This window comes from Acanthopagrus latus, chromosome 12 (assembly GCF_904848185.1).
Source record: "Acanthopagrus latus isolate v.2019 chromosome 12, fAcaLat1.1, whole genome shotgun sequence".
NCBI lineage: Eukaryota > Metazoa > Chordata > Actinopteri > Spariformes > Sparidae > Acanthopagrus > Acanthopagrus latus.
Window position 1 is genome coordinate 24,330,695 of NC_051050.1, and position 25,025 is coordinate 24,355,719.

The 25,025-nt window shown below is 44.2% G+C and overlaps 1 protein-coding gene and 1 long non-coding RNA gene across 6 annotated transcripts in view; one reads left to right on the forward strand and one right to left on the reverse strand.

Moving 5' to 3' along the window:
• Nucleotides 1-2,812: 2,812 nt before the first annotated feature.
• The window catches only part of LOC119029785 (membrane-associated phosphatidylinositol transfer protein 2-like), a 34,400-nt gene continuing 12,187 nt past the window's right edge, over nucleotides 2,813-25,025 (forward strand). For 3 of the 5 annotated variants that reach the window (XM_037116909.1, XM_037116910.1, XM_037116911.1), the window contains exons 1-13: nucleotides 2,813-3,038; nucleotides 8,935-9,171; nucleotides 18,139-18,353; nucleotides 19,340-19,461; nucleotides 19,915-20,148; nucleotides 21,597-21,938; nucleotides 22,373-22,468; nucleotides 22,698-22,802; nucleotides 22,886-22,950; nucleotides 23,745-23,835; nucleotides 24,343-24,496; nucleotides 24,598-24,787; nucleotides 24,883-25,002. In XM_037116909.1, coding sequence (XP_036972804.1) covers nucleotides 9,094-9,171; nucleotides 18,139-18,353; nucleotides 19,340-19,461; nucleotides 19,915-20,148; nucleotides 21,597-21,938; nucleotides 22,373-22,468; nucleotides 22,698-22,802; nucleotides 22,886-22,950; nucleotides 23,745-23,835; nucleotides 24,343-24,496; nucleotides 24,598-24,787; nucleotides 24,883-25,002 — 1,812 coding nt within the window. In that variant the 5' untranslated portion in view covers nucleotides 2,813-3,038; nucleotides 8,935-9,093. Of the gene's footprint in view, nucleotides 3,039-8,934; nucleotides 9,172-18,138; nucleotides 18,354-19,339; nucleotides 19,462-19,914; nucleotides 20,149-21,305; nucleotides 21,496-21,596; nucleotides 21,939-22,372; nucleotides 22,469-22,697; nucleotides 22,803-22,885; nucleotides 22,951-23,744; nucleotides 23,836-24,342; nucleotides 24,497-24,597; nucleotides 24,788-24,882; nucleotides 25,003-25,025 lie in introns of those variants that run through there. The other 2 variants (XM_037116913.1, XM_037116912.1) reach the window with 2 other exon arrangements.
• Nucleotides 17,673-21,105, reverse strand: LOC119029816. Its single transcript, XR_005078092.1, has 3 exons — nucleotides 20,840-21,105; nucleotides 19,815-19,958; nucleotides 17,673-18,338 (listed from the first exon to the last, which is right to left on the reverse strand). It is a non-coding gene; the product is annotated as an uncharacterized LOC119029816 (long non-coding RNA).

Here is a 25,025-nt window from a genome sequence, read left to right on the forward strand (position 1 = left end):
CCTGTGTAAAGATGGAGACAGGCCTGTGTAAAGATGATGGAGACAGGTCTGTGTAAAGATGGAGACAGGTCTGTGTAAAGATGATGGAGACAGGTCTGTGTGAAGATGATGGAGACAGGTCTGTGTAAAGATGGAGACAGGTCTGTGTAAAGATGATGGAGACAGGTCTGTGTAAAGATGATGGAGACAGGTCTGTGTAAAGATGGAGACAGGTCTGTGTAAAGATGGAGACAGGTCTGTGTAAAGATGATGGAGACAGGTCTGTGTAAAGATGATGGAGACAGGTCTGTGTAAAGATGGAGACAAGTCTGTGTAAAGATGATGGAGACAGGTCTGTGTAAAGATGGAGTCAGGTCTGTGTAAAGATGGAGACATGTCTCTGTGGTGGAGACAAAGACAAACATGTTACAAACAAGATTTGTAGGTCACGATATCTCCTCTGTGTCGCAGTAACAACAATCCTCTGGGAGTTTGACCGAACACATGCCGCGTGTGACGTCCTGACAAAATGCCGTCAGTCGCACCACAGGAGCCGACGCAGAGCGACCTGCTGTTTGATCCGAGCCGCTGATGTTTGACAGCATCACAAATTAACTGCTGTAATCGCGGCAGATGTTCCCGACCAGGATCTGCGTGTAGAGCAGGACTGTGGTGTTTGGAGAGCAGAGCTTGATTCTGTTAGCCTGGTGCTCTGCTGATGCTCAGATAAAGTGTGTGTGTGTGTGTGTGTGTGTGTGTGTGTGTGTTGGGCGGAGTACCCATCAACAAGTCATTTCATTCTGAAGATGCACACACTTCCCTGCAGCTCACAGATAAAAACCGGAGGCTGCAGTCGAGGTACCGCTGCACAAATGGCAGAGCTCATTCTCATTCTCGGCCTCACTTCCTGTTTGGTTGGCATGCCAGTAGATTAAATCTCTGTTTAAGTTTGCCTTCTGTGATCTGCTGTGGTCTTTCGGGTTCAGCCTCGGTTCTGCAGTTCTGTGCGCTGGATGTTGAAGCGGCAGCAGCCACACAATCCCCCCACAGAGCCCGTCTGGCTGCAGGTGGGATATTTTTAACCTCAGGCCCTCTGAGACGTGTTGGCTGGATGTAATTAAAGACGCGTTTAAAAAAGCGTCGACATGTGAGTCATGGAGTTTATCCTACGCCTTCAGCTCACTCAGGTCTCATTCAGAGAAATACCTCCAGCTCGAGCCGCTCATTAGCAGGCTGCTATCTTAGCTTAGCATTAAATCTGAAACACAGGGGCAACAGTGATTGTCTCTGAGAACCACAGCACATATTTTCATACGAGTTCAGATTTTGCATTTTAAACGACCGTCGAGTCTTTAAGCCGAAGCTGCTGCAGGTTCCACATGTAAATGTAGATTACAGCCGCCGAGGCAGCAGAGCGGCGTCACAGCTGCGCGCCGGATTAATGACATTTGCACACTTTTTTTTTTCCTCGTGCACTGATTTGTTAGTCAAAAAAAAAGAGAGAGAGAGAGAGAAACCTGCGTTGGCGCCGCTCAGCTGGCTCATTCTGATTCTGTGGCCGGCGCAGGTGAGACGAACACACAGCAGGAAGAAGCAGGACGGTCACGACATCCTGCAAACAGATGCATGATGATGAGAGCAGGTGATCCGCCTGTGGCAGCAGATTAAACTGATTCATGCACGTGTTCTGCACGTCACCGCCGAACGCCTCAGCTCGCGTATCACATTCGGAAATAATCACAGCTGAAGTGAAGAGCTCATGTGTCAGCAGATGATTTATGGTTTGTGTGTTTCACAGTGTTTAATGTGCAGAACGTGAAATCTGCTGAGCGTTAAAAAAAGAGTTTTTTTCATCAGAGCTCCGTTTCAATGTCCAAACTATATTAATTAGAGGATCAACGATACGTTTTAGCCCCAGAATGTCTCAGGTTACAGCTTCTTAGATCTGATTTTATTTTGTTTGGTGTCATCTTTTTAATTTTTTTGTGTTTCTGAGCTGCTGGTCGGACAGAACAGGTCTTGTGGAAACAAAACTTCTTACTTGTTTTCTGGAAAATTGTGGAACAAATGATACCAAAACTTGTTAGATCACAGTTTCCTCTTGATGTTCAGAAGCCTTCAACTTCACAAACATGAAGATTTTTAGCTTTTTTGCCTCGTTATGCCAACATTTCTCAGGTCGCAGCCTCTAAAACAAATGAAATCTTTTGGTTTTAGACTGTCGGACAAAGTGAGACATTTGAAAACATCCCTCGGACTCGTTTCTCTGACATCTTACAGACTGTTACTCACATTTGTTTCACACTTCAGTGAGCGTACAAATGTTTTTTAGATCACAGCGTGGCATCAACCTGTTCTATTGAGCTCGTTATTGAATATTCACAGAGTAAGAATGAACATGAGTAATGACATAAAAAAAGCAAACTGGAGGAAAATACAAATCATTCAGCAAACATGATAACAGCAATGAACATAAATTGGATTTTTTTTTTGCTGTGCATGTGTGAGATTTCCACTAAATCTAAAGGATGTAATGTTTATATTTACATTTATCTAAAGTCTCTGGTTTCCTCTCCGACTGTGCTGAACTTCCTCGCAGATGATGTTCTCTGAGCAGGCAGTCGGTCCGGTGGGCTGCACCACCGACCGGCTGCATCACAACAAACTCCACCAATCGGGCTTCAGCCTCATGCGTCTCCATGGTAACAGAGCTTCCTCAGTCCCGAGGAGGTGGAGACAGCGAGGAGAGGGTGGTGGGGGAAGAGAGGGAAAACAGAACAGAGGTGGATGAGAGAAGAGGAGAGGGAAGAGGTGGAGGAGAGAGAGAGAGAGAGAGAATCGATTCCTTCTCTTATTTCACAGCGAGGATTTAAAAAGCGACTCTCCTTCCTGATCGGGGGGGCGAGCAGGCGAGCCGGTGAGGATTGGCCGACGGCGGACGAGCGCAGGGATGAGGTGGAAGGAAGCCCGGGCTGCTGGTCTCTGTGGGACCAGGATCTGCAGTGGCCCCTGAGCCTCGGCCCAGAGGGAGGCCGTGGTGAGCTGCTGCCTTCTGAGAGGTAAATCTGTCACATGCACGTGCAGAAAACATGTTTCCTCTGGACTGGACGGTTGTCAGAACAGGTCCGGTACTCGACGGCAACATGGACGTCTGCCTTGTTGGACTCGTCTGAGGTTCTGCAGGTGTCTGCTGCTGCTGCTGCTGCTGCTGCTGCTGTTGGAGGGCGGATTTGTCTTTTCTCTTAAAGGAAAACATGATGGATTCACGTCTGGTGTTCGGGATCAGAGCGACGCTTCGCTGCTGAAATGTTTGCTCGTCCTGTGTGCGACGTGTCTCGTGGTCACGTCGGGCGGTTGTTGCTGCACGTTCGCCGAGTTTCTCGTCTCTGATGGGGAGAAGCTGTGACAATCAGGGAGGTGACGTTTGAATCAGATCCTTTTTATCTGATTGTAAATATTCAGCAGACGTTCGGTGCAGTTCAGCCTCGGCTGCTGACGATCTCTGCAGCATGTTTTAAATCTGTAATCTTATTTGAACGAGATTACACATTAATCACGTTAATCGGCGCTGATAATCTGCTGTTTGTTGGATAAAACAAGATGTGAAACTGGCATTTTGTGGACTAAATGTTTAATTAATAAATTGAGGCACATTAATCGATATTATTTCAAGCAAAGATGCCAACATGTTTCATATTGAAGTTTCTCAGATGAGAGGATTTTTCTGTTTGTCTGTTTTACATCATCGATTTCCCTGTAAAAGGAAAATCTTTGGAGTTTGGTCTGTTGACAAAACGACTGCGTGGACTCGTCTGTTTTGTTGACCATCATGCACATTTGTTGCACGCTCGATCTGTGCAGCCACCAAGACAAAATGCTCTGCAAATATCTTCAATTCTGAATTGTTTTTCATAATCTGAGCACGACTGACAGAAGTCCCACAGTTAAGGGAACTTTGGCTCATAGTCATAAGGAAGAATTGAAGAGAAAGAACTAAACTTTTTTTCTTAGGTAGAGAAAACTATTTAGATCAGACTTTAATATTTTGGCCTTTCTGGGCTTCCATACGAAGCCATGTTGCATCTTAACGATACAGTCGATATTATAATACAACAGGTGCTCGTTCTTTGTCCCGAGGGGATGAATTATCTCAGATGATCGGTGGTTTGAATCCGTTCTGTGAACGAACGACTGCATCACACTCTGATCTGCGACGCGATGCTGCAGCTTCTTCTTGCTGAATTTGCAGTGTGACAGATTGTGTGTCTGTATTTAATCCAGGTGTCCTCGTAATTATGATAATTCACTGGATATCGTTCTGCCAACACGTTCAGCGACTCATGAACCAAACGTGACCGTCACACGTTAGAACTGCTCTTATAGTGTGACGACACGGTGGAAATGTTCACACACGAGATGATCGACATGTCATAATCTGTAGATTGTTTTCATGATTAATCATTTAGTCTCCAAAAGTGACGTCTTCAAGTTGTGTCTTTTGTCCAAAACCCCAAAGGACTTTTCATTTACTGTCATTAACGTTGAATTAAAGCTGCAAATGTTTTATATTTCTGCTTTTTAAAAATGGCTGAAACAATTAAAGCAAGGTGATTTTATTTGTGAGCAAAATTCAGACACGAGGCAACTCAAAGTGCTTCATGAAATTATATTAAAATACATTAAAAACAAGTAGGAAGACGTCAAGAAACAAAACATCAAAACAGAAAGTAAAGAAATAGGAAAATAAGCTAAACTAGAAGATGAGACCAAGTAATTAAAGGTGCAGTTCAAAGCCTCGAGAAGCAGAAAACAAAAAGGTCTTCAGCCTCAATTTTAAAGAGGGAGTTCTGGGAGTTTGTTCCCGATGTGAGGCCCAAACTTACTGAACGCTGCTTCTCCATCTTTACTGAGTCAGAACTTCATCAGTTAAATGGATCAGAGTGGGTGGAGGTGGAGGTGGAGAGTTAATTTCCTCTTTGCTGTGGTTGAGTCGCTCTGTGGGAAATCAGCCATCAGCGTTGGTTTGAACCCAAAGCAATTAGAGAGAATGGAGCCGGACTCCGAAGCAGATACATCACATGTGGACTGATGAGTGCTTCCTGTAATTCTGCATAATGCAAGTAAAGTTTGTGGTCGTCTGCCAAAGAAGAGGCAGGATTTTGTTTTTCTTCTAATGTTGTAGTTTCAGGGTTGAGTCACTGAGCGGAGAGCAAAACTCTCCCGTTTAATCCAATCAAACCCGATCCAATGTCAAATAAAACATAAATAAATCAGTTTTATTTGGATCTGCATCAAATTGTTCTCACTCGTAGATACCAGCCACTTAAAAATGCCTGATTTTTTCATCAGTATCCATCAGTTATCCTCTGAGAAATAACAATATGACAAAAAAAAACATACTCAATCTCACAACGTTATCTGGATCTGCACCGAAAGTTAAGTGGGTCTTTTCTGGGTCGAGACTCATCCCCCCTCTGAGTTTAGTGGAAATCTGTTGTGTAGTTTTTGTGTAATCCTGCTGACAAACCAACAAACAAACACACTAAACCAAGCAGTGCTGGGAAATCAGCTCATGATTTAGTTGCTCATGTTAAACACAGATCATGTCTGAGAATAAACACAAGATCCGTCTGATATTCAGTGTGAAGTTAAAGTGAAGAAACAAAAATAAAAAGTTTTTCTCTTGAATTTATTCAAATGTAGGATTGTCCTTCAGACGTTATTTTAAAGAAAGAAATGGCTCCAAATGTTCATGATTGTGTGTTTTGAAATGCTGGTTGGACAAAATGATACATGTGAAAACATCATGTTGCTGCAGAACTTTGATTTAAAATGTTTTCTCTCTTTGTGTTCATGATTTGAGAGATGGTGGAGAAAAATGTTTGGCCAGAACAATCTTCAGGTTCCTTATTTATTATTATTATTATTATTTATTTTTGTTTTTAAAAATAAATTCAGGACATTTTTTCTTTTGGAAAAAAAACCCAAAACATTTTCTTCTGTTTTTTTTTTTTACTAGGTTTCATGCGTGATTTATTTATTTTTTCTTCCTGAAAACATTTTTTCACTCACTTTCAAACATAAAAAACAAGACAAACATTTCTCCTGAAATTATTTTACCTTCTTGGTTTAATTTTTTTCACTGTTTTTAAAAAAATAAATAAAAGTTAAATGTTCTGTCTCGATTTCACGCAAATAATTCTCTAGAAGAAAAAAAAAACATCCTGATTCTTTTATTTTTTATATACAGTAAAAACTTATAATCAAACATTTTTTTCCCCACCAGCACTCAAATCATAAATACAGAAGAGAGAAAACACTTTAGATCAGGTTAGAAAATTGATCACCAGAAGAAAAAAGCAATCTTCACTTTCCCCTCAGGGCCTCCGTACTGTGGTGATGTTTGCAGGTGTATCATTTTTGTCCAAAGCCCAAAGATTAATTAGTTTAAGAAACATGTAAAACATAAACATTTGGCAGCATCTTTGCTTTTAAGATGAGACGTTCCTCTGGTGTCGTCTTCAGTTCCTTCTTCAGGTGTTTGATGTGCTGACTCACAGCTCGCTCGTCTGACGGAGGCGAACGAAAAACAAAAGACTTGCGTCTGTCTGTCTGTCTGTCTGTCTGTCTGTCTGTCTGTCAGTCAGTCAGTCAGTCAGTCAGTCAGTCTGTCTGTCTGTCTGTCTGTCTGTCTGTCTGTCTGTCTGTCTGTCAGCCTGTCTGTCAGCCTGTCTGTCTGTCAGTCTGTCTGTCTGTCTGTCTGTCTGTCTGTCTGTCTGTCTGTCTGTCTGTCTGTCTGTCTGTCTGTCAGCCTGTCTGTCAGCCTGTCTGTCTCACATCTTGCTTGGTGAGGGTTACTGTCTCTATATTTAGCAGCTCTTCTGTCGGTCAGGGACTTATTCCCTCACAGTTTCGGGGGGGAGCACCACTCCATCTTCCCCGCTGTAATTGCATCAGAGCGCAGCGACGATGCCTCATCTGGAGAGCAGTTGGGATCTGAATCTTCATCAGGGTTCATGCAGAGGCCTGCAGTGTTGATACCTGGAGTTATTGTTGATTAAAGGCATCATGGGAATGACTGAAGCTCTGCGGGTTCAGGAGCAGAAGTTTCTTTTCTTTTTCCCAGTGAGAGCAGGAACATGAATCTGTTCTTTCCTCTAATCCCCGAGGAGAAGACACAAACAACACCAGAGTGACTCTACAGTGAAAAACAGTTTAGAGAGACATATTTTACATTAAGCACCAGATCGCACATGTTTGTGTTTGACATGATTTCATCTTAAAGCTAGAAAGAAATCAGTGAAGCTGCATCAACGCCTCTTTTATTTCTTTGTGCTGAGTTGCAAAAAATTGCTCGTTTTCACAGATGTTCTCTGTGATTAGGTGGAGAAAAAAAACAGTGAATCAGCATCAGAAGGCAAAAACAGCTGGAAAAATATCAGATATCAGCAGAAATCCAACATCATACATCCCTAAAAATAATCAGAGGTGAGAAGTTACAAAGTAAGAATACTTAATTCATGTGTACTTTGACTTCTCCTCCTGAACTTTCTCCTCCTCACATTTACAAAACAGGCTCGGTACTTTAGTTTGATGCATCTGAGGTGAATTATGGATGTCGTAAAAAGCCGTAAGAAGCCGTAAACAGACAGAGAGGGAGGCTGGAATGTGGAGAAAAGGCGTGTTAGTGTCTCGTATCTGCAGAGAGTTTCTGATTTTCTCTCTTTGTTGCTGCTCGGGACGCTTTACCAACCCAACATGTGTCTATTTGACGTCCTGGGAATGAGACTCAACAATCAACTGTCTTTGTGGTGCGTTCAGGAACAGCTGGGACAAAAAAATCCTACTGATTCTACCTTTAACTTCTCATCTCATCCAGCAACATATTTTTCACTTGTTTAGAGGAAATAAGGTTTTTAGGACTCAGTTATTTTTACAATATATGTGAGAAAACAGCATTTTCTCTGCATTATGAGTTGTTTAAGTTCCCAAAGAGTGTTTTCATTGTGTGTGTGTGTGTGTGTGTGTGTGTGTGTGTGTGTGTGTGTGTGTGTATTTAAAGTCTTTATTGTATTTGTGTTGGATGAGGTCTCCATGAGGTTGATGTTTGTGGTTTCTCAGTTGAGACTTTAGGGTAACCGCTAACTGCTGCTCACTGAACTCTTTGCTTCAGCTATCTTTGGCTTCTGCTGTTAGCAAGTAGCTCAGTTAGCATTTCGAAGCATTTAACAGATACAGAGACAGATATTTCTCTCAAAAAACAGAGTTAAACAATACGTAAATAAATGACAAACCCGAATGAAACTGAGTAACTGTCTTCTAGCGGTCCAGACCGGGAGCTGGGAGCACCGGTGTCGGGTTGTTGGTGTTGGTAACGTTACTAGCACAGGAGCTTTGGACTGTGAGGCTAGCTGGTTAGCATGCTAACTCCAGTAGATTTCTCTGGAACTCGTTCCACAGACGTCACAATGTCAAAACCCGTCATTTCTTTACATTTTGTCCATCATTTCATTCAGTTCTTGGGTGTTTTCAACTCGAATTCTTACATATTGACCCTTTTTAATCTGTAAAAACATCAAACTTCTGTTCCGCTTCATTCATTTGAAGTAGGAGGAAAAATAAAAAGTAATCTGAGTATTGTTGTACGGTGCAGTGCTGAACCGTCTGTGCAGAAGATGAGAGAGCTTTGTTGGATTTAAACGTTGACCACAACTTGGCTGAATCTTGGTGTGTGTGGACACAGTCGGGATTTAGGTTGCTGGGGGATTTCAGGCATGTTGCTAGGTCAGTGGATTACCTTGTAATAGATCTGTGGGAGGGCTGGAGGACACACACACACACACACACACACACGGGATGTGTTGGCTTGTGTCCGGGGGCTGTAATCCTTGAGACAAACATGCTAACTCCTCCTGGACGCTACGATCGACACACTCTTTTCTCTTCTCTCCTCAGGTGTGAATAACGATGACTCCCATCCTCGCTGTTTGAACATGCTGCTTGGGTAGCGAAGCCGACCGAGAGGAGCGACTACCCTCGTGCACTCCTTACCCTCCACACACACACACACACACACACACACACATATAGAGTCGGCCCAATCCAACCACAGACATGCTAATCAAGGAGTACCGCATCCCCATGCCGATGAGCGTGGAGGAGTACCGCATCGCTCAGCTCTACATGATCCAGGTGAGTGGACAACAGAATTACTAATAGTCAAAATGCTGTTCATCTCAAATTAAAGGATTAGTCTGGTGGCGCTGGGAGGTACACGGGAGCCGGAGTGTGTTTCAGATCATGTGCTGACACGAGGTCAGGTCCGTGTGTGTGACGGCGGCTGGAGGTCACGGTGTCATCGTGTCGTACTCTAGCAGAACAAGAGTGCTTTGAGAGGGTCACCGGGCCGGTTCTGTTCTGCACACCAGATGGTGCCCCGTATGTGGCAGGGTTCTGTAACACACAAGGTAGTAAAAATATGCAGAGAAATGACTCTCCTCTGAGTAAGAAGTGATTTTATTTAGAGAAACAACAAGTTTGTACTGACAGAAATCACCATGAAGTCGTTATTGATCTCATTCAGTCACCAAATGTGTCGTTCCATCTCTTCCCTTCTGTTGCATCACCTCACAACAACAAATCACATGTGACTGCCAGTTTGTTGTGGCTAACGATGGTGTTCTGCTATTGGCTGAGAAACCTTGTTAGAATTCTGACACAGAGACAAAACGATGATTTGAGATTATGAACACACGATCATGTGGTCAGAGTTCCTGGATGACGAAGGCATTGCTGCCACTGACTGACCCGTCTTGTTCCCCTGACCTGAATCCAGTTGAGCACCTGTGGGGATGTTATGTGTCGGTCAGGTACGGCCACAGACTGTCCAGGAGCTCGCTGGTGTCCTGATCCAGGTGTGGGAGGAGACACCACCTGCAGAGCCATCAGGAGGAAGTCCAGACGGTGTCGAGTGCGTTCAGGCTCACTGCTGAGTCACATCATGAGCTGCTTCATGAGTTCATCCGCCGGTGATTTAAATTTTTTACTCCGACAGTCGGAGTGAATCCAGCCCTCAGTGAGGTTGATGATTTTGGTTTCTGTTGATCGTCGTTTGCTTCATTTTGTTCCCAACAGATTATAGAAAGTACATCAGTTAAGATTTTAAACTTCAATCATTCGTTCATCGAGACCTGATGTGGGTTTAACATGTTCCCTGAATGTGTTGTGCACATATGGACTGATAATGATAACAACAATGATAATATGAATATATTTTTTATCTTTTCATTTATGCAGCACTTTTCACAACAGAGCCACAAAGTGCTTTGCATGTTTGAACCATCAGGTCTGAAACGAGGCAACAACAGAATAATACAGAAACAAAAACGGATTACAGCAGAAATATAAGATTAAAAGAAGAAGAGGAAGAAAAATAATAAAACAGATGAGACATGTTGGAAATAAAACATGACGGGATTAACTCAACTCGATATCAGCTTTTCATAAAAACACATGATTAAATACACACACACACACACACACACACACACACATCCTGGACCCCTCCTCCTGCTCAGCGTCACAGTTGAACACCGGTTGCCACGGTAACCGGTGACATCAGCTGCAGCATGGCGGGATGGGGCTGCCATCATCTGTTTGTGATACGGGCGAGAGACAGAGAGAGAGAGAGAGAGAGAGAGAGAGGAGGACGTGATGGCGCAGCGGCGTTACCGTGACAACAAGTCTGACTGTAAATACAGTCTGTCACTCAGGTACGGGAGGGGGTGGACACAATAACACGAACAGCCTGATGTTATGATAGATTTTGTCGTGGGTAAAAAAAAAAAATGTGAACACGTATGTATCAGTCCGCCGCAGAAAGTAGTCCCAGACACGTGTGTGTGCAGCTGTTCCAGGTACTGAAGGAAACCAAAGTGTCGTCAGTGAGAACCGGTGGGCTCAGAGTTCAGCGCCACTGACAAGACGGGAAACTCATGAACTCAATTTTTTCATCAGAATTCTGACTTTTAACAAAATTGAGACGTTAATATCTGAATTAAAGACGGATAGAAACTCAGATTCCCAACTTTTGTCACCTTAAATTCAGAAGTCAAGTAAAAACACTTTTGTTTTGAATTCTGATGTTTTCGTAAGAATTCTGACTTTAACATCAGAATTAAAGTCCAGGATAAAAACTCTGACGTTAAACTTAGAAAAATACTTTTTCTTGTAAGAATCCTGACGTTTTTTCTTGGAATTCTGCGATTTTATTTCAGACTTTATAGTCAGAGTTCTTAGATTAAAGTCAGTTGATCCCACTCTGATGATTAGCAGCTTTGTGTTACACATGTTCAACGTCCCAGTTTAGATTATAAGGATGCTCACATTTGCAGATTAGCACTAAACACAGAGTACAGCTGAAGGTAAACATCTCAATCTCTGATAACTTACATAGATACAATTATTGTATATGTTCTTCTTCTTCTTCTTCTGGACTTTAAATATGCGAATGATGAATAATCTATTTAATCTGCACTAAGTTACATAAATGCCCAGAACAGAAATCGGACCTAAATGTTTATTTTGGACATTTTATTCTGAAAGAAAACAGCAAAATAGCCCCAAATCCCTGATCTCAGTGTCTCCAGTTCTCTGTTGTGTGAAATAACCCTTGTGCAGCTTTTCTACGCTTTTCATTCCACGTTTTTTATCCACTCTCTGCAAGAGTGCGAGTTGTCTTTGCAGTTTTTGTTTTCTTTAACGAGCGAGCTGACAGTTTGATCCATGAGAGTTGTCTGTTGCACAGATTTGAAAAATGGCAGAGTGGCTGAAGGAGGAGGGGGGTATGAAATGTGTGAGCAGCCAGCGATAACGCGTGATGCATGAGGTTCTGCTGGTGCTCCGGTTGGACTGAACGCGGGCCTGAGGAGCGGAGTTTTGTACCCTGGTTTATGCTAACCTTGCAGTGTCACATAAATTATTCAGGGACAGCTCAGCCCGGCAGAAACGAGACCCTCAGCGAGGCCGGACCCATTGTAATTCCACAGACGTGGTCCACAGTGTGTCTGCCGAGCTGGGCTATAATTGTACTGTATTTCTTTTCCTGTCAGCTGTTAAATATTATATTACAGTTATTCTAACTCTCGAACAAGTCTTATCTTTGTGTCTGACTGGACGAGTTCCTCTTCTTACAGTTACGGCCTCCTGTAGATCTTTAGGGGTCAAACTCTGCTGTGTTCTCCATCACATCACTGCATCTTCATTACGTTCATGAACTTCAGTAACTCTTAACTTCCATATTTTACTACAAACTTCTGAGGAAGATTCCTGGAAATAATTAAGTGATGCAGGCAGCAGGTGTTGGAAAGAGTCGCACTCTGGACCAAAACAAAACAACAACATTTCAAAACAAATGATGCAGAGATGTTGATGTTTTTATTCCATGCATTCTTCTTTCATTTTCCAAACCTGGTGCCTACGTTACCCACGATGCAACTGAGCCACTGAATTACATTGCTGGAGGCATTTTTATGAGATTCCTGCAGCTTCTTCTGGAGCCATGAAATACTTTTTCTTTCACAAGACCTGTAAACACACTTTAATGTGTAAAAATGGTGGAGTTTCCCTTTAATAAGACCCCAAAAATGACATTTCTGCTAAACATCTGCAGGTTGACGTCGTCATTGTGAGCATGTTCACTCGCTGACGTTAGCTTGAAGTGCAGCCTCACAGAGCTGCTGAGGTCTTGTTAGCTTCCTTCAGTGTGTGTGTGTGTGTGTGTGTGTGTGCAGCAGACGCAGCATCCTCGGTTTAGAAAAAACAGAAAAAAAAAGCTTCCACATGAGAAGAGTGCAGCCGCAGAGAGAGAACTGAAGGTTATATTACTGTGAGGCGGGAGGGGCGGGGCCTGGAAACACGTAACCATGCCAACACAAATAGCTCTCCATTAGCCGTTTGATGGGGACTTTAATTGCAATCACAACACTTCCTCTGTCCATTTCAAATTAAAAGCCCTTCATTGTTTCAGTGGACAGAAACCCCTTTTTCTTAACAAGGCTTTTAATGTGAAACTTCATTAAGAAAACGCTGCCGTCTGTTCTCGTCTTATTTTATTTATCATTTTGATGATAAACTTTAGAAGTCTGATGGTTGCCGTGAGAACTGAAAACCCGACGTGTCACAGTTGTCCTGATGGACTGTAGTGCTGCTACGCTCTCACTCACGGGCTCTTACATCACTTCTATCAACCCGCTCTGTGAATTGTGACCAACGTCAGAAGAGACTACCAAAGTTTTAGAGCCACCTCTGTTGTTTTCATAAGGATCCATAAACCTGCTGGTGGTCTCCGGGAGACGCTGTGTAGTCGACACTTGAGCTATGAGCTCTCAGATGTCATTAATACAGATCCTGTGCTCTCGCTGCTGTGCTGCAGCAGACACCAGCAGGGTAATTTAAAGCCCTTAGCTCCTCACCTAAATTACATTACCTGCTAGATTACAGCAATTTTCCAGCTGTTTGCCTCCTCTGACCTTCATTACTGATACCACCTCCCCGAAGTCTTCAGGAGAGAGAGCTCCGTGTTCAATCTGAGCTCTCATTCTTGACCCCGAGCGCCCCACTCCTCGTCGTTAATAATGATCACCGTGATTTGTATTCGCGCTGTGCTGTTCCTTGACCCGCAGCACATTTACAGCGGAAGGAATAAAACGGCTTTTCAATCATCAGTTTGTAACCAGAATATAGTGTCTATGCATGGTGGTCACCTGGCCTGACTCGGCAGGAAGATTCAAATGTTGAAACCTTTACAAACAAACATTTAAGATTTCATTAATAGATTTAAGTTACAGAGCGTCCGCTGATTTATATACTGAGGATCAGCGTGCCTACACAGTATTTATCATGGGTGTGATGTTTGGCCGACTGGGGACTGAAATGTACATTATTGGCACCTGAAATTAGCTCCATCGCTAGTGTGTGTTTTCATCTTGAGGCTGCCAGGGGTTACTAATGGAGCATAGTCACACAGCGGCCATTTTCCTCTGATGTCACGCTCGCAGTGGGAATGCTGGGATAAAGTTTTGATGCTGCTGCAAGTCGTATAAACGTATTGATGGATGGGCGTGTTAGGAGCAGGGTTAGGGTTACCATCGCAGGCACAGAACAGCTCAACGCAGAGCATTTAAAACTGGGGATGGAAAAGCAGCTTGGTTTGACTTGGAAGAACACCAGATGTTTCATTAGTTAATTATTCCTTGTGTCCATTTGTGTCCCCTCAGCTGTCCTTTGTTTGCTCCTTGTGTCTTCAGTGTTTGTCTTTCTGCTTCGGTTTTGTTCTGATTCTATTTTGTGGGTTTCCTGACCTACATTATTAAAGTTGCCTTCTGTTAACCTGTCTGTCTCTGTCTCTTGCATTTAACTTCTTTTGCTAATCAGTTAAAAATGGGGCAAAGACACAAAGTATTAAACTTTGGACCGTGACAGATACGAACCTTGATTGGACTGGGTATCGCTCAGGCAACATCGTTGTTGGCAGCTGGTTTTTAGTTTCTTGAAGATGCTTCAGTTCTCGCTGAAGAAGTGTCTTCTGTTTGAACAGAAAGCAGACAGAATCAAACGGAAATAACTGGCTATGCTATTAATAGATGCTTTTGGCTACTATTTCTTTTTTTTTAAATTTTTGATTGATTTATTGACGAGTCGACCATAAAACTGCTATGAAATCCTGGCACTCAAGATGATGTTCTTGGTTTTGTTTTGTTGAGAGTCCCAAAATGTTTAATTCTATAGTGATATTAAAAAGAAAGCAACGAAAAGAAACAGACTTTTTTTGGTAACAAATTGATCCGATCGTGAGTCTAAAAAGCCTAATCGATTAATTAAGTGTCATTCCAGCACTGGTCTGGCCTCTCCTGGGCTCCTGTGTCTCATCCTGCAGGGGTTCAATATAACTGAACAGCCATCTAAACTCTCTCTGTGCATTCACATTTGCCGAGTGCTGCCACCCAGACGCCTCCAGTCTAAATGGAGAGCCTCTTAAGGAGATGTAGTGTGTTTATAAACCGATGCAGTAATCCACGGCCTCCTCTGTGAATCAACGGGCTTAATACGCGGCTCAGTCTTACAGGATCTGTGGGCCTGAACCATCTGCTGCCTTTTATTAGAGGGAAGCCTCGCAGTGGGGAGAAATCACTTCTTTGACCTCCTCTACGCTGTGAATCTGTCTGTTTTTTAAAGTCGCCTCACCTCGACTCATCGGTGGAAATTAGCACAGGTTAAAGAATAGGAGTGCAGGGTTGTAAATAAAAGGTTGAATGTGACTAAAAGCAGTGTACTTTCTCTCTCCCTGTGTGGCAGCTGTTTTTCTCTCCAGCTCATCACTTTGCCTCTGCTGCATCATCCGTGCAGCGCAGAGGAAGAGAGAAAGTGGATTTCACAGGGTTGAACACCTGAGTGAGAGACAGGAGTGCTGTGTCAGGGTGGCAGGGGTTTAATTGGGAGTCGAAGGAGAAGGAGGGAGGATGAGAGGATGTGTGTCAGCGCTGAGTCTGGATGAGGATGGACTTTTGTTTCACACTGAATTAGCTCTCAACCCCGAAATTTACCACCAGAACTTGGAAATGGAAGGAAAGGTTCTTCTAATTACTCATTTATTTAATTTGCCTTCCTGCCTGTTCAGACAAAAGGACTGTTACATTTTCATCTTCAAAGTCAAAAGCAAGAGCAAGATCTGTGATGCTCCCACTATTTTGTTCTCTCCACCCACGACGACTTGTGCAAATCTGAAGGAAGGAAATAATTCAATGGATAAACAACACTTCACAGATGAAACAGCTAGCTTAGCATTTGCCTGTAGCTGCACTTCCACATGCTGACTGGAACCGGAAGAAACTCTGACAGCATCCTTGTTTTCTCTCTCAGAGATCCTTTATTGATTTGTTTGGGAAGAGGGTTCACTCTGGACACATTTTTGAGAAACTGAACTTGTTGAATCACTGATGCCTGGTGTTTCGTGTTGAATTTTTTTTGTTTTTTTTTTACCCACAGAAAGCCAATAGGATAAAAATCAAGCTGTTGTTGTTAACATACCTTGAATATCTTTTTAACTGTGAAGAGATAAGTGAACAGAATCAGAGGAAGAGTTAGAGAAATATCAGCAAATCCTGAGGAGCCAAGAAATATTTTACAACTAAAAACGGTGATGTTTTCAAATGTGGAACAGGTTTTAACTGAGGCTTTATTGTCAAATAAAAAACAAAGTTCAGATTCCCAGTCCTGGACTCACGTTGTATGAAACACCCGTGCTGACGTGGGACTAGTGCTTTTTTGACCTCCACACAGACGTGCGTGATTCAAAGACATAGGCTATAAACTTCAGGAAGAGTACAACTGTAGCCACTTACCTGTTGCTGAAGACGCAGCTCAGTAGTGGGGGAATTGTCGTGAGGCTTTCTCCCCGGTGGTTGTATTCCGTGTATCCATTTTGGGGGCGATTAGTCCCCACAGGTAAAGGGCGGGGCACTCGGCGGTCCAGGCGATCCCCCGCATGGCGTATTACACAGTGGTGTGTTAACGCGACCCAGGGAGGTTGCACTGGCACTGGCTTGTGTGTTTCCCCAGTGAAAACACATTGCATACACTCCCCGATACTACCTAGGCCCCCATCCAGGCAGAGCAGAAGCCTCGGCAGCACTATGCCTTTCCCCCTTCCAGCCTTCTCCACCCCCTCTTATGGAGGATCCGGCTCGAGAATGTGGGGTGATCCTGCTGGCCCCAAATTGGCCCCACATGCCATGGTTCTCAGAGATCGCACCCCTCCTGAACGGAACTCCTTGGGAGCTCCCCATCCGGAGAGACCTGTTGTTGCAGGCACGAGGCGCCTTGTTTCACCTCATCCCACAGGGCCTGAAACTGTGGGCATGGCCCCTGAAAGGGCAGAGTTCAGGACCCTAGGTTTCCCAGATCCAGTCATCCAAACACTGGAGTTGGCAAGGGCACCTTCGCCCCGTGTGGCATATGCCTTCCTTTGGGGCAAGTGGACCCCCCGTCTCCACATCACAACATATCCTGCAGTTCCTGCAAGAGCACCTGGACCAGGGGAAATCCGCTTCCACCCTCAGAGGCGTGGTAGCTGCGATTAAGGCTTCACGAGTAGGGAGCCATAGCCTCATTTCAGGGTCAGTGGGTTAAATTGTGTGTTTCATTCCTTCAGACTTGTTGTGTTTCCATCATTGTTGCTGAGAGCTGATTGTTGTGGCATTTCTTCACTGCACACAGATCAACCTGTCAATCAAACACTGTGGGCGGTACTTTGTCGTCTTCTTGTTGTTCTGTAAATGTTGGACTTTCTTCAGGCGGCGCTCCTTCCTGTGTCTGTTCAGCCACGGAGGCTCTCGCTGCTCATGATGACTTCACTTCACATGATCATAATCAATAAGGAGATGCTTCATTATTTGCTTGTACATAGCTGAGATTCTGCTCCAACACACTGACTGTGTGGATGAAGTGAATCTGTTCATGAAATCATTGAATAAGAGTCGTTTAACAGACTTTACTGATGGGACGTGTGAACAAACTGTTAAGTGTGTCCATGTTTTGCTGTTTTGAACAAAGGACGGTTCAGATTTTGATTCTCTTCATATTTTGTTCTGTTCAATGATTCTTCCATATTTTGAGGTGTGAGGCAACTCGTACTAAACTTTTGTATGTGTCAGAGAAAAGAGTAATAAGTCTAATTAACAAGGAGGATGAAAGAAAACACAGCAACAGACTGTTTATCAGGTCACACGTGATGAAATTTAAAGATTGAGTTGATTTGAAAACATTATCAGTCGTGCGTAAAGACAGAAATCAGCTGAAAATCTACAGAGGTTGTTTATATTATGATCAAATTTAATTTTTAATGTCTGTATGATGTTGTACATTAAAGCAGAAACACTCTGATGTAACATGCTGCTCAAATATTCAGTTTAAGAGGATTTAAAAGGGAAATTATGAGAAGTGAACAATAAAGTGATGTCCATCAGTATCTACAGTATCTGGTGTTATTACTAAGAAAGGAGCAGCTCATAGTGATGATTATGCTCAAATAAAAGCACCATTATGGGATCAAACCTGTAAAACAAACAGTGTGTCACCTCCCTCTGTGCTGCCATCCTGCAGAAGAAGAGCAGAGAGGAGAGCTGTGGCGAGGGCAGCGGCGTGGAGATCCTGGAGAACAAGCCCTACGAGGACGGCCCGGGAGGTTCGGGTCAGTACACGCACAAGGTCTATCACATCGGCAAACACATCCCGTCCTGGTTCTGTGCCATCCTGCCTCAAGCTGCCCTGCGAGTGGAGGAGGAGTCCTGGAACGCCTACCCCTACACTCGAACCCGGTGAGACGGCCACACATCAGGAGAATGATTCATCACATGTTCAAAATGATGTGTAGAGACAGAATCCATCAGACTTTAAGACAAACCAGTCATCTGAAAACATTTGCTGGGTGATACACACACATTACACCAGCTGACGTCAGGCGGCTGGCCTCACCTAAAGCAGAAACACAGAAACTCTCAGCGATAAAACCTTAATGGTTTTTATTACACGGCCTCTAGATTCATAAATTAAACAGATAAAATAACATTCAGCCGATTCTGCTGATGGAGCCGTTTGTTCATTTGGAACAACTTCAGCTGAATAATCACTTTTTCATTTACTGCACATACTGCTGCCAACTTTGAGCCACATTTGCTGAGATTGTATCTGCTCAAAGGTTACTTATCTCCTCCAGCTCGACCAGCCTGACTGCTTCATCAGACCAGCGAGATGTTTTTATGAGCGTGGCAGCGATTCTTATTTCTAATTAGATAATATTTGCAGGACGTCACCTGCTGTAAACTTCGTTTCCCACGCAGACATTGATAACAATCAGGAGCCAGTGATGATGACAAACATGTGATGAATGGTGTCGAGTTTGACTCATACAGATATTTTTTAGAAGTGGATATTTTCTTGTGGCTTTTTAAAAAACAAAATTCTGTCCACGTGACCTCGAAGGGAACACTTAAACTTACACACCAGGACAAAAGGGAGCTAAGAGTCACATCGCTGACACATCAGAGCCCAGAGGACATTCTGAACATGCTCAGGGAATATTTATGTTCATATTATTGGTTATCTCAACAGTATCGGCCATAAAAAGCAGGTGATTATCAGTTATCAGCTGCATCTCTTGTCCCCACTTCTATAAGCTCAACTGTTATTTATCTGATATTCATCTGTCTAGTGTTTAGTTTACATCATTTAGGCAGCATATGAACCAGGTTTTCACATTTTTTTTGTCGATTCTACACTTGTAAACATCTGTTTGGTCTCTCAGGTACACCTGCCCCTTTGTGGAGAAATTCTCTATAGACATCGAGACGTATTACAAACCAGATACTGGAAATCAAGTGGACGTCTTCAACATGTCCGCTGCTGAAAAGAGACAGAGGACTGTAGGTGAGTCTGTCGTCACACACACACACACACACACACACACACACACACACACACACCAGCCTGTTGTCGTCTCGATGTTATTAGCAGAGAAGACAAAGACAGTGTGATGCAGCGAGGTGCAGACTGTGGAGAGCGAGCGCTCGTGTTGAGCCTCTGAATACTAAAATTCACCAGGCTGCAGGAAAAGTGTGCAGTCTGCTCCAGACACATTCCCTGCAGGGAGTGATTACATAACACACACACACACACACACACACACACACACACTCTCTCTCTCTGTGTCACACGCACAAACACACACACACACACACACACACACTCTCTCTGTCACACACGCACACACACACACACACCTTGAGGCAGGTGTTCAGGCAGGACGTGGTGACATCTGTCCTGCTGCTCACGTCTGCATCAGCCTTCGTGTGATTCTTTATAATCTTGTTCCCCTCGCAGACCCCATAGACATCGTGAAGGACTACATCCCTCCTCACGAGTACCTGGTGGAAGAAGACCCGAAGCTCTATCAGTCCATCAAGACCAAACGGGGTCCGCTGTCAGACGACTGGATCGAGGAGATCAACCAGAACCACGGGCAGAGCCCGGTCATGTGCGCCTACAAGCTCTGCAAAGTGGAGTTCAGATACTGGGGCATGCAGTCCAAGATCGAGCGCTTCATACACGACGTGGGTGAGTGTGGCACCCTCTGCAACAAGTCACCTTCAAATCAATTTCTTTTCATCAAGTCTTGTTTACAAAATCAGAAATAACCTTTAAAAGTCAGGCAGATCCTGAAAATTAGGGAAAAGTCAGGAAATGTTATAGATTTAACTGACTGATTTTGAAAGTTTAGGAAAAGTCCTGAAAAGGTTCAGACAAACTTTACCCGGAAAATTTATGAATGAATAAATGATAAAGGGTAACCAGGAAAGATGAGCACTTGGCAAAAATCAAAGTCAGAGTCAAAGATTAAAAGAATATTAATAATTATTATGATCCAGAAAAGTCAGTGAAGACTGCAGTGGTGTCTCACCTGTAGAAAACTGAACTTACTGGAGAAAAATGTGGTGAAGATACAAATAAACGATCTTGAACATGTTAGAAATAATCCACTGATGACACTGAAAATGTTGAAAGTAATCCAGATAACTCAGAGGAGACCTGGATTTACATCAGTAATAATTTAGAAAAGTCACCAATGACCCTGAAATGATTAGAAATAATCCAGAAAATGATCTTTCTTTTGAACATGAAACTGACTAACTAGCGGAGCATCAGAGCTGATCTCTGTGGTGATGAACTCTCTGGTGAAACGAACAAGGTGAGTGTGAGGAGTAGTTGGACGACAGGTAAATCAAGTGAATGGAAACGTTGCGGATACCTGTTGGAGAGGCGGGAGCGCAGAGAAAGTGTCTGTCTGGCTGAGATAACGCGGCCGGCTGGATTCATTTCCTGCCGGTGTCGGACTGTGTCTGTGTGGCGCTGTGACTGAGGATGTTTGCCCGCTCTGGCTCTGGCTACTAACCGAGCAGCAGCTGCTCCGTCTCATCGACGGAAACATCAACCACACTGTGTTTTTGTTTCCTCGCTCACTGCCAATTCAACAAGAATCATTAATTTCATGCTAATTTCATCTGCTGCTTATATATGTCGTCACACAGACGCTTTAATTTATTTTTTTATCATCCATTAAACATTTTCAACTCTTATGATTAATGTCAGAATGTGTCAGTGGTCATTTTCACCAAGTATTAATAGAATAATTTTGTCTCGTATTGGCAGGCGCGATGTTTTAATCACGACCCGCTCGGAGGGTTCAGGTTTAATAACCAGCTGGTGCTTGTTTGGTTCATCAAGAAGGACGACGTTGATGAGAATTAAATCTGCTTTGACAGATCACCTTTCAGACTTTTTCCTCCAGTCTTTTTGTTCTTTTTTGGAATCTTATTTTCATACGACATTCCTCTTAATCAGATATTATCGCTGAGGTTGAGATCTGTTTGGCGGTCGAGAGCCGATTCTGCTACGAGAAAATACGTGCAAATATACATCGTCATTGAAATTATGAGCAAATTGTGACGAGGCGGCAGTTGTGTTTTTTTAGCAGTGAGTTGTGATTCTGGTTTCTGTCCCTCCAGGCCTCCGTAAGGTGATGGTCCGAGCCCACCGGCAGGCGTGGTGCTGGCAGGACGAGTGGTACGGCCTGACCATCGAGGACATCCGGCAGCTGGAGCTGGAGACGCAGCTGGCTCTGGCTAAGAAGATGGCCCACTACAGCCTCAACGAGGAGGGTGGAGCGGAGACCAACGGCTCCTCCGTCAGCCAGGACCAGGAGCCCGGCGCCGAGACCGCCGGGTCGACCGCAGAGGCCGAAGGAGGAGGAGGAGGAAAACTGGGAGACTCGCTGGAGACTCGAGGGGAGCTCACCAAGCAGTGGTCCACGTCCTCCAGATCCTCCAACAGGTCCTCAAAGAGAGGAGGTGAGGAGCAGCATGACATCATGATCAGCTGGTCAAATATAACTAAGTAGGTTTACTCAAGTACTGTGCAAGTCCAGTTTCGAGGTACTTGTACTTGAGTATTTCCATTTTCTGCTACTTTATACTTCCACTCCACCAGATTCTGGAGCCAAATATTGTCTTTTTACTCCAGTAGTTAGTTTCTAGTTGCTGCTGCTGCCTCAGAGCCTCAGTTACACATTTAAATTTGATCTATTTTGTCCAATCAGATCAAAACAAAACACCGAACTTAATTACCAGAACATGAACTTTTCTTCTACGTGTACTTTTGAAACTTGAGTACATTTATGATCAGATACTTCAGGACTTGTACTCCAGTACGGTTGTGTGTACTTCTTACAACACTGCCCATGAACTACCGTCAGTAACATCAGCTGTGTTCTGTGTGTTCGCAGGGAGTCCGTCTCACCAGAGTATTTCAGAGTGGAGGATGCAGAGCATCGCCCGAGACTCTGAGGACAGCACGGACGACGAGTTCTTCGATGCTCATGGTAAAATCATCAGTTCTTCACTTCATCCTGCTGTACAAACATCTACAAAGCAATATTCAACCTTGACACACACCTCCTCATGGCAACAAACTCCCCGATGTTAGTTTTATATATACACCTAATGTCCTCGACAGACCCGGTTTGAGCCATCTTCGACTGGTTTGTGTTACGCGGCTGTGTTGAAGTGTTTCAGGTGATTTACATCAGAGCTCCTCTGTGTGTCTTGCAGAGGACTTTTCTGACAACGAGGAGATGTTCGCTAAAGAGATCACCAAGTGGAGCTCCAACGATCTGATGGACAAGATAGAAACGATAGAGGTGGACGAGGCGCAAGGTAGGCTCTGTTTTTTCTGTTGGAAACTCACTGACGTACGTGCAGAAGAAGTCTTACCTTTGTACCTTCGGCTGTTTCCACAGAGACGTTGTATCAGGAGTCGGGTGGAGAGTACGCTGGCATGAGTAACGAGGAGAGGCAGATGGAGGTACAGTTTCTTTCCTCACTGACAGCCGTAATTAAATCGCTTGAAGATAATTCTCCTCCTCCATCTCATACGACACACTCTCTCCTCCACTACATTTGTCTGACAGCTTTAGTTACTAGTTACTACTCAGATTACAATTTTAAATCCTGTTCCTCTCCAGTGACGGCAAAAGCTACTGAGTGGATTAAAACTCTGAGTCTCGACCTCAGAATAAACTTTCATTTTGAACCCTGTAAGGACGTCACTGGGAGATCAATAGTCATCGTTGAAAAGACGCTCAGTTGACGTCTTTTGTCCAAAAAGACGGACAGACAGACGCCTCTTCTGTGTTAAAAGGCGTCTTCAGGACCAGCTGACGCTCTTGCGGCTGGTTAATAAAAAAGACTTTTCCCAGGTTACACTGTGTGAGTTTGTGTTCCTGCTCTTTGTGTCCAGCGCCGCGTCTCAAAATGGAGAAGACACGAATCCATCAGAAAACGAAATGTGAGTCAGTGGAGCGTAAAAAGGTCGTGTGGTAGCACAGAGATCCTCTGCAGAGGACAGTAGAAAAACATTAGACGCTGAGATCACAGAGTTTAGAAGAAATGTAGGAAAACACTGGAGTAGACTGAAGTTACTGGTTGCGTAGAATTTAATGTGGAACTCGATGTTTCTTGGACGGACATGAATGATGTGGATCGTTTCACTCGACTGAAACTGGTTATTTTGGTATGTTGTCCTGCCTTCCTTCCTGTTCACCCTTCCTTCCTGTTTCCTGTTTCCTTCCTGTCCGTCTTCTGTCCTCTCACCTGCAGGACTGTTCAGCTCAGCAGTGTCTCCAGCCGTCCAAAATTCACGTCCTGGTCCTGGTCCTGCATGGAGGCAACATCCTGGACACCGGCTCTGGTACCAAACCTCAACATGAATCCATATTTTGATATGATAACAATAGACTCAGACCTGCAGAGCGTCATCAGCAGCTCTGCAGAGCGTTGTAGCGTCTCTCAGCTCGGTGTTTTTCAGTTTGGGTGCCACAACTTTTTCTCTTTCAGTCTCTCTCACAGATTTCATAGTTTTGTTTCCAGCAGCAGGCAGTTGTTTTCTTTAATAAAGCCCTAAAAAAAAATCAGGCTTTACGCATCATAGAACGACAGAAGATACCTCACCTCAGTAGAAGAGTTTGAAGAGAGAGAATATTGTTCTTCTTTTAAATCCTGAGAATCAGAAGCTGTTGATCCTTTAATTTAAGCTTCAAATTAAAACAGTAGTTTGGTCTCAGCGTGACACAGGATAAATCTGAGGGTGTGAAAGACGGAAACCTTCTGTGGTGCACACAGGTGTGGTGGCTCATCGTTACTGGGTGAACTGAGAGTCCCACGAGACGACTTTGACTCTGCTCTTGTGTGTCTGCAGGTGAGCAGAACAGCAAGCAGGGCGATGGGAACACGCTGAACGGGGCATTTGAGACGGTGATGAGGGTCCATTACCCCACGGCGCTCGGCCGCATCGCCATCCGGATGGTCCCGTGTCCCGCCGTGTGTGTCGACGCCTTCTCGCTGGTCTCCAAGTGAGCGATGCTCCAGAGTGTTGAGCAGTAATTAAATTATCCGGTGTAATACATGCAGGACCTGCTGTGTGAGGGAATAACCTGCTGTCTCTGCTCTGCAGTCTGAGCCCCTACAGCTACGACGAGAGCTGCCTGTCCAGCAGCCAGGATCACATCCCTCTGGCCGCTCTGCCGCTCCTGGCTACCTCCGCGCCGCAGTACCAAGACGCCGTGGCAACCGTCATCTTACGAGCCAATCAGGTGTACAGTGACTTCATCAAGTCTTTAGAAGGAGAGTCTTTTAACGGCCAGGTCAGTGTGAAGCCTGAAGGTGTGTGTGTGTGTGTGTTTTTTCTCCTCCGGCTCGGTGTGTTTTCACATTTCTGTGTTCCTGCGTGTGGATGCAGGTGTGTGTTATCGGCGACTGTGTTGGAGGCATCCTGGGGTTTGATGCTCTGTGCAGCAGCTCTGTGACGGTGTCAGAAAGCCAAAACAGCAGCAGACGGGGCAGCGCCATCAGTGTGCAGGTATCAGCCTCAACTCTGACTTC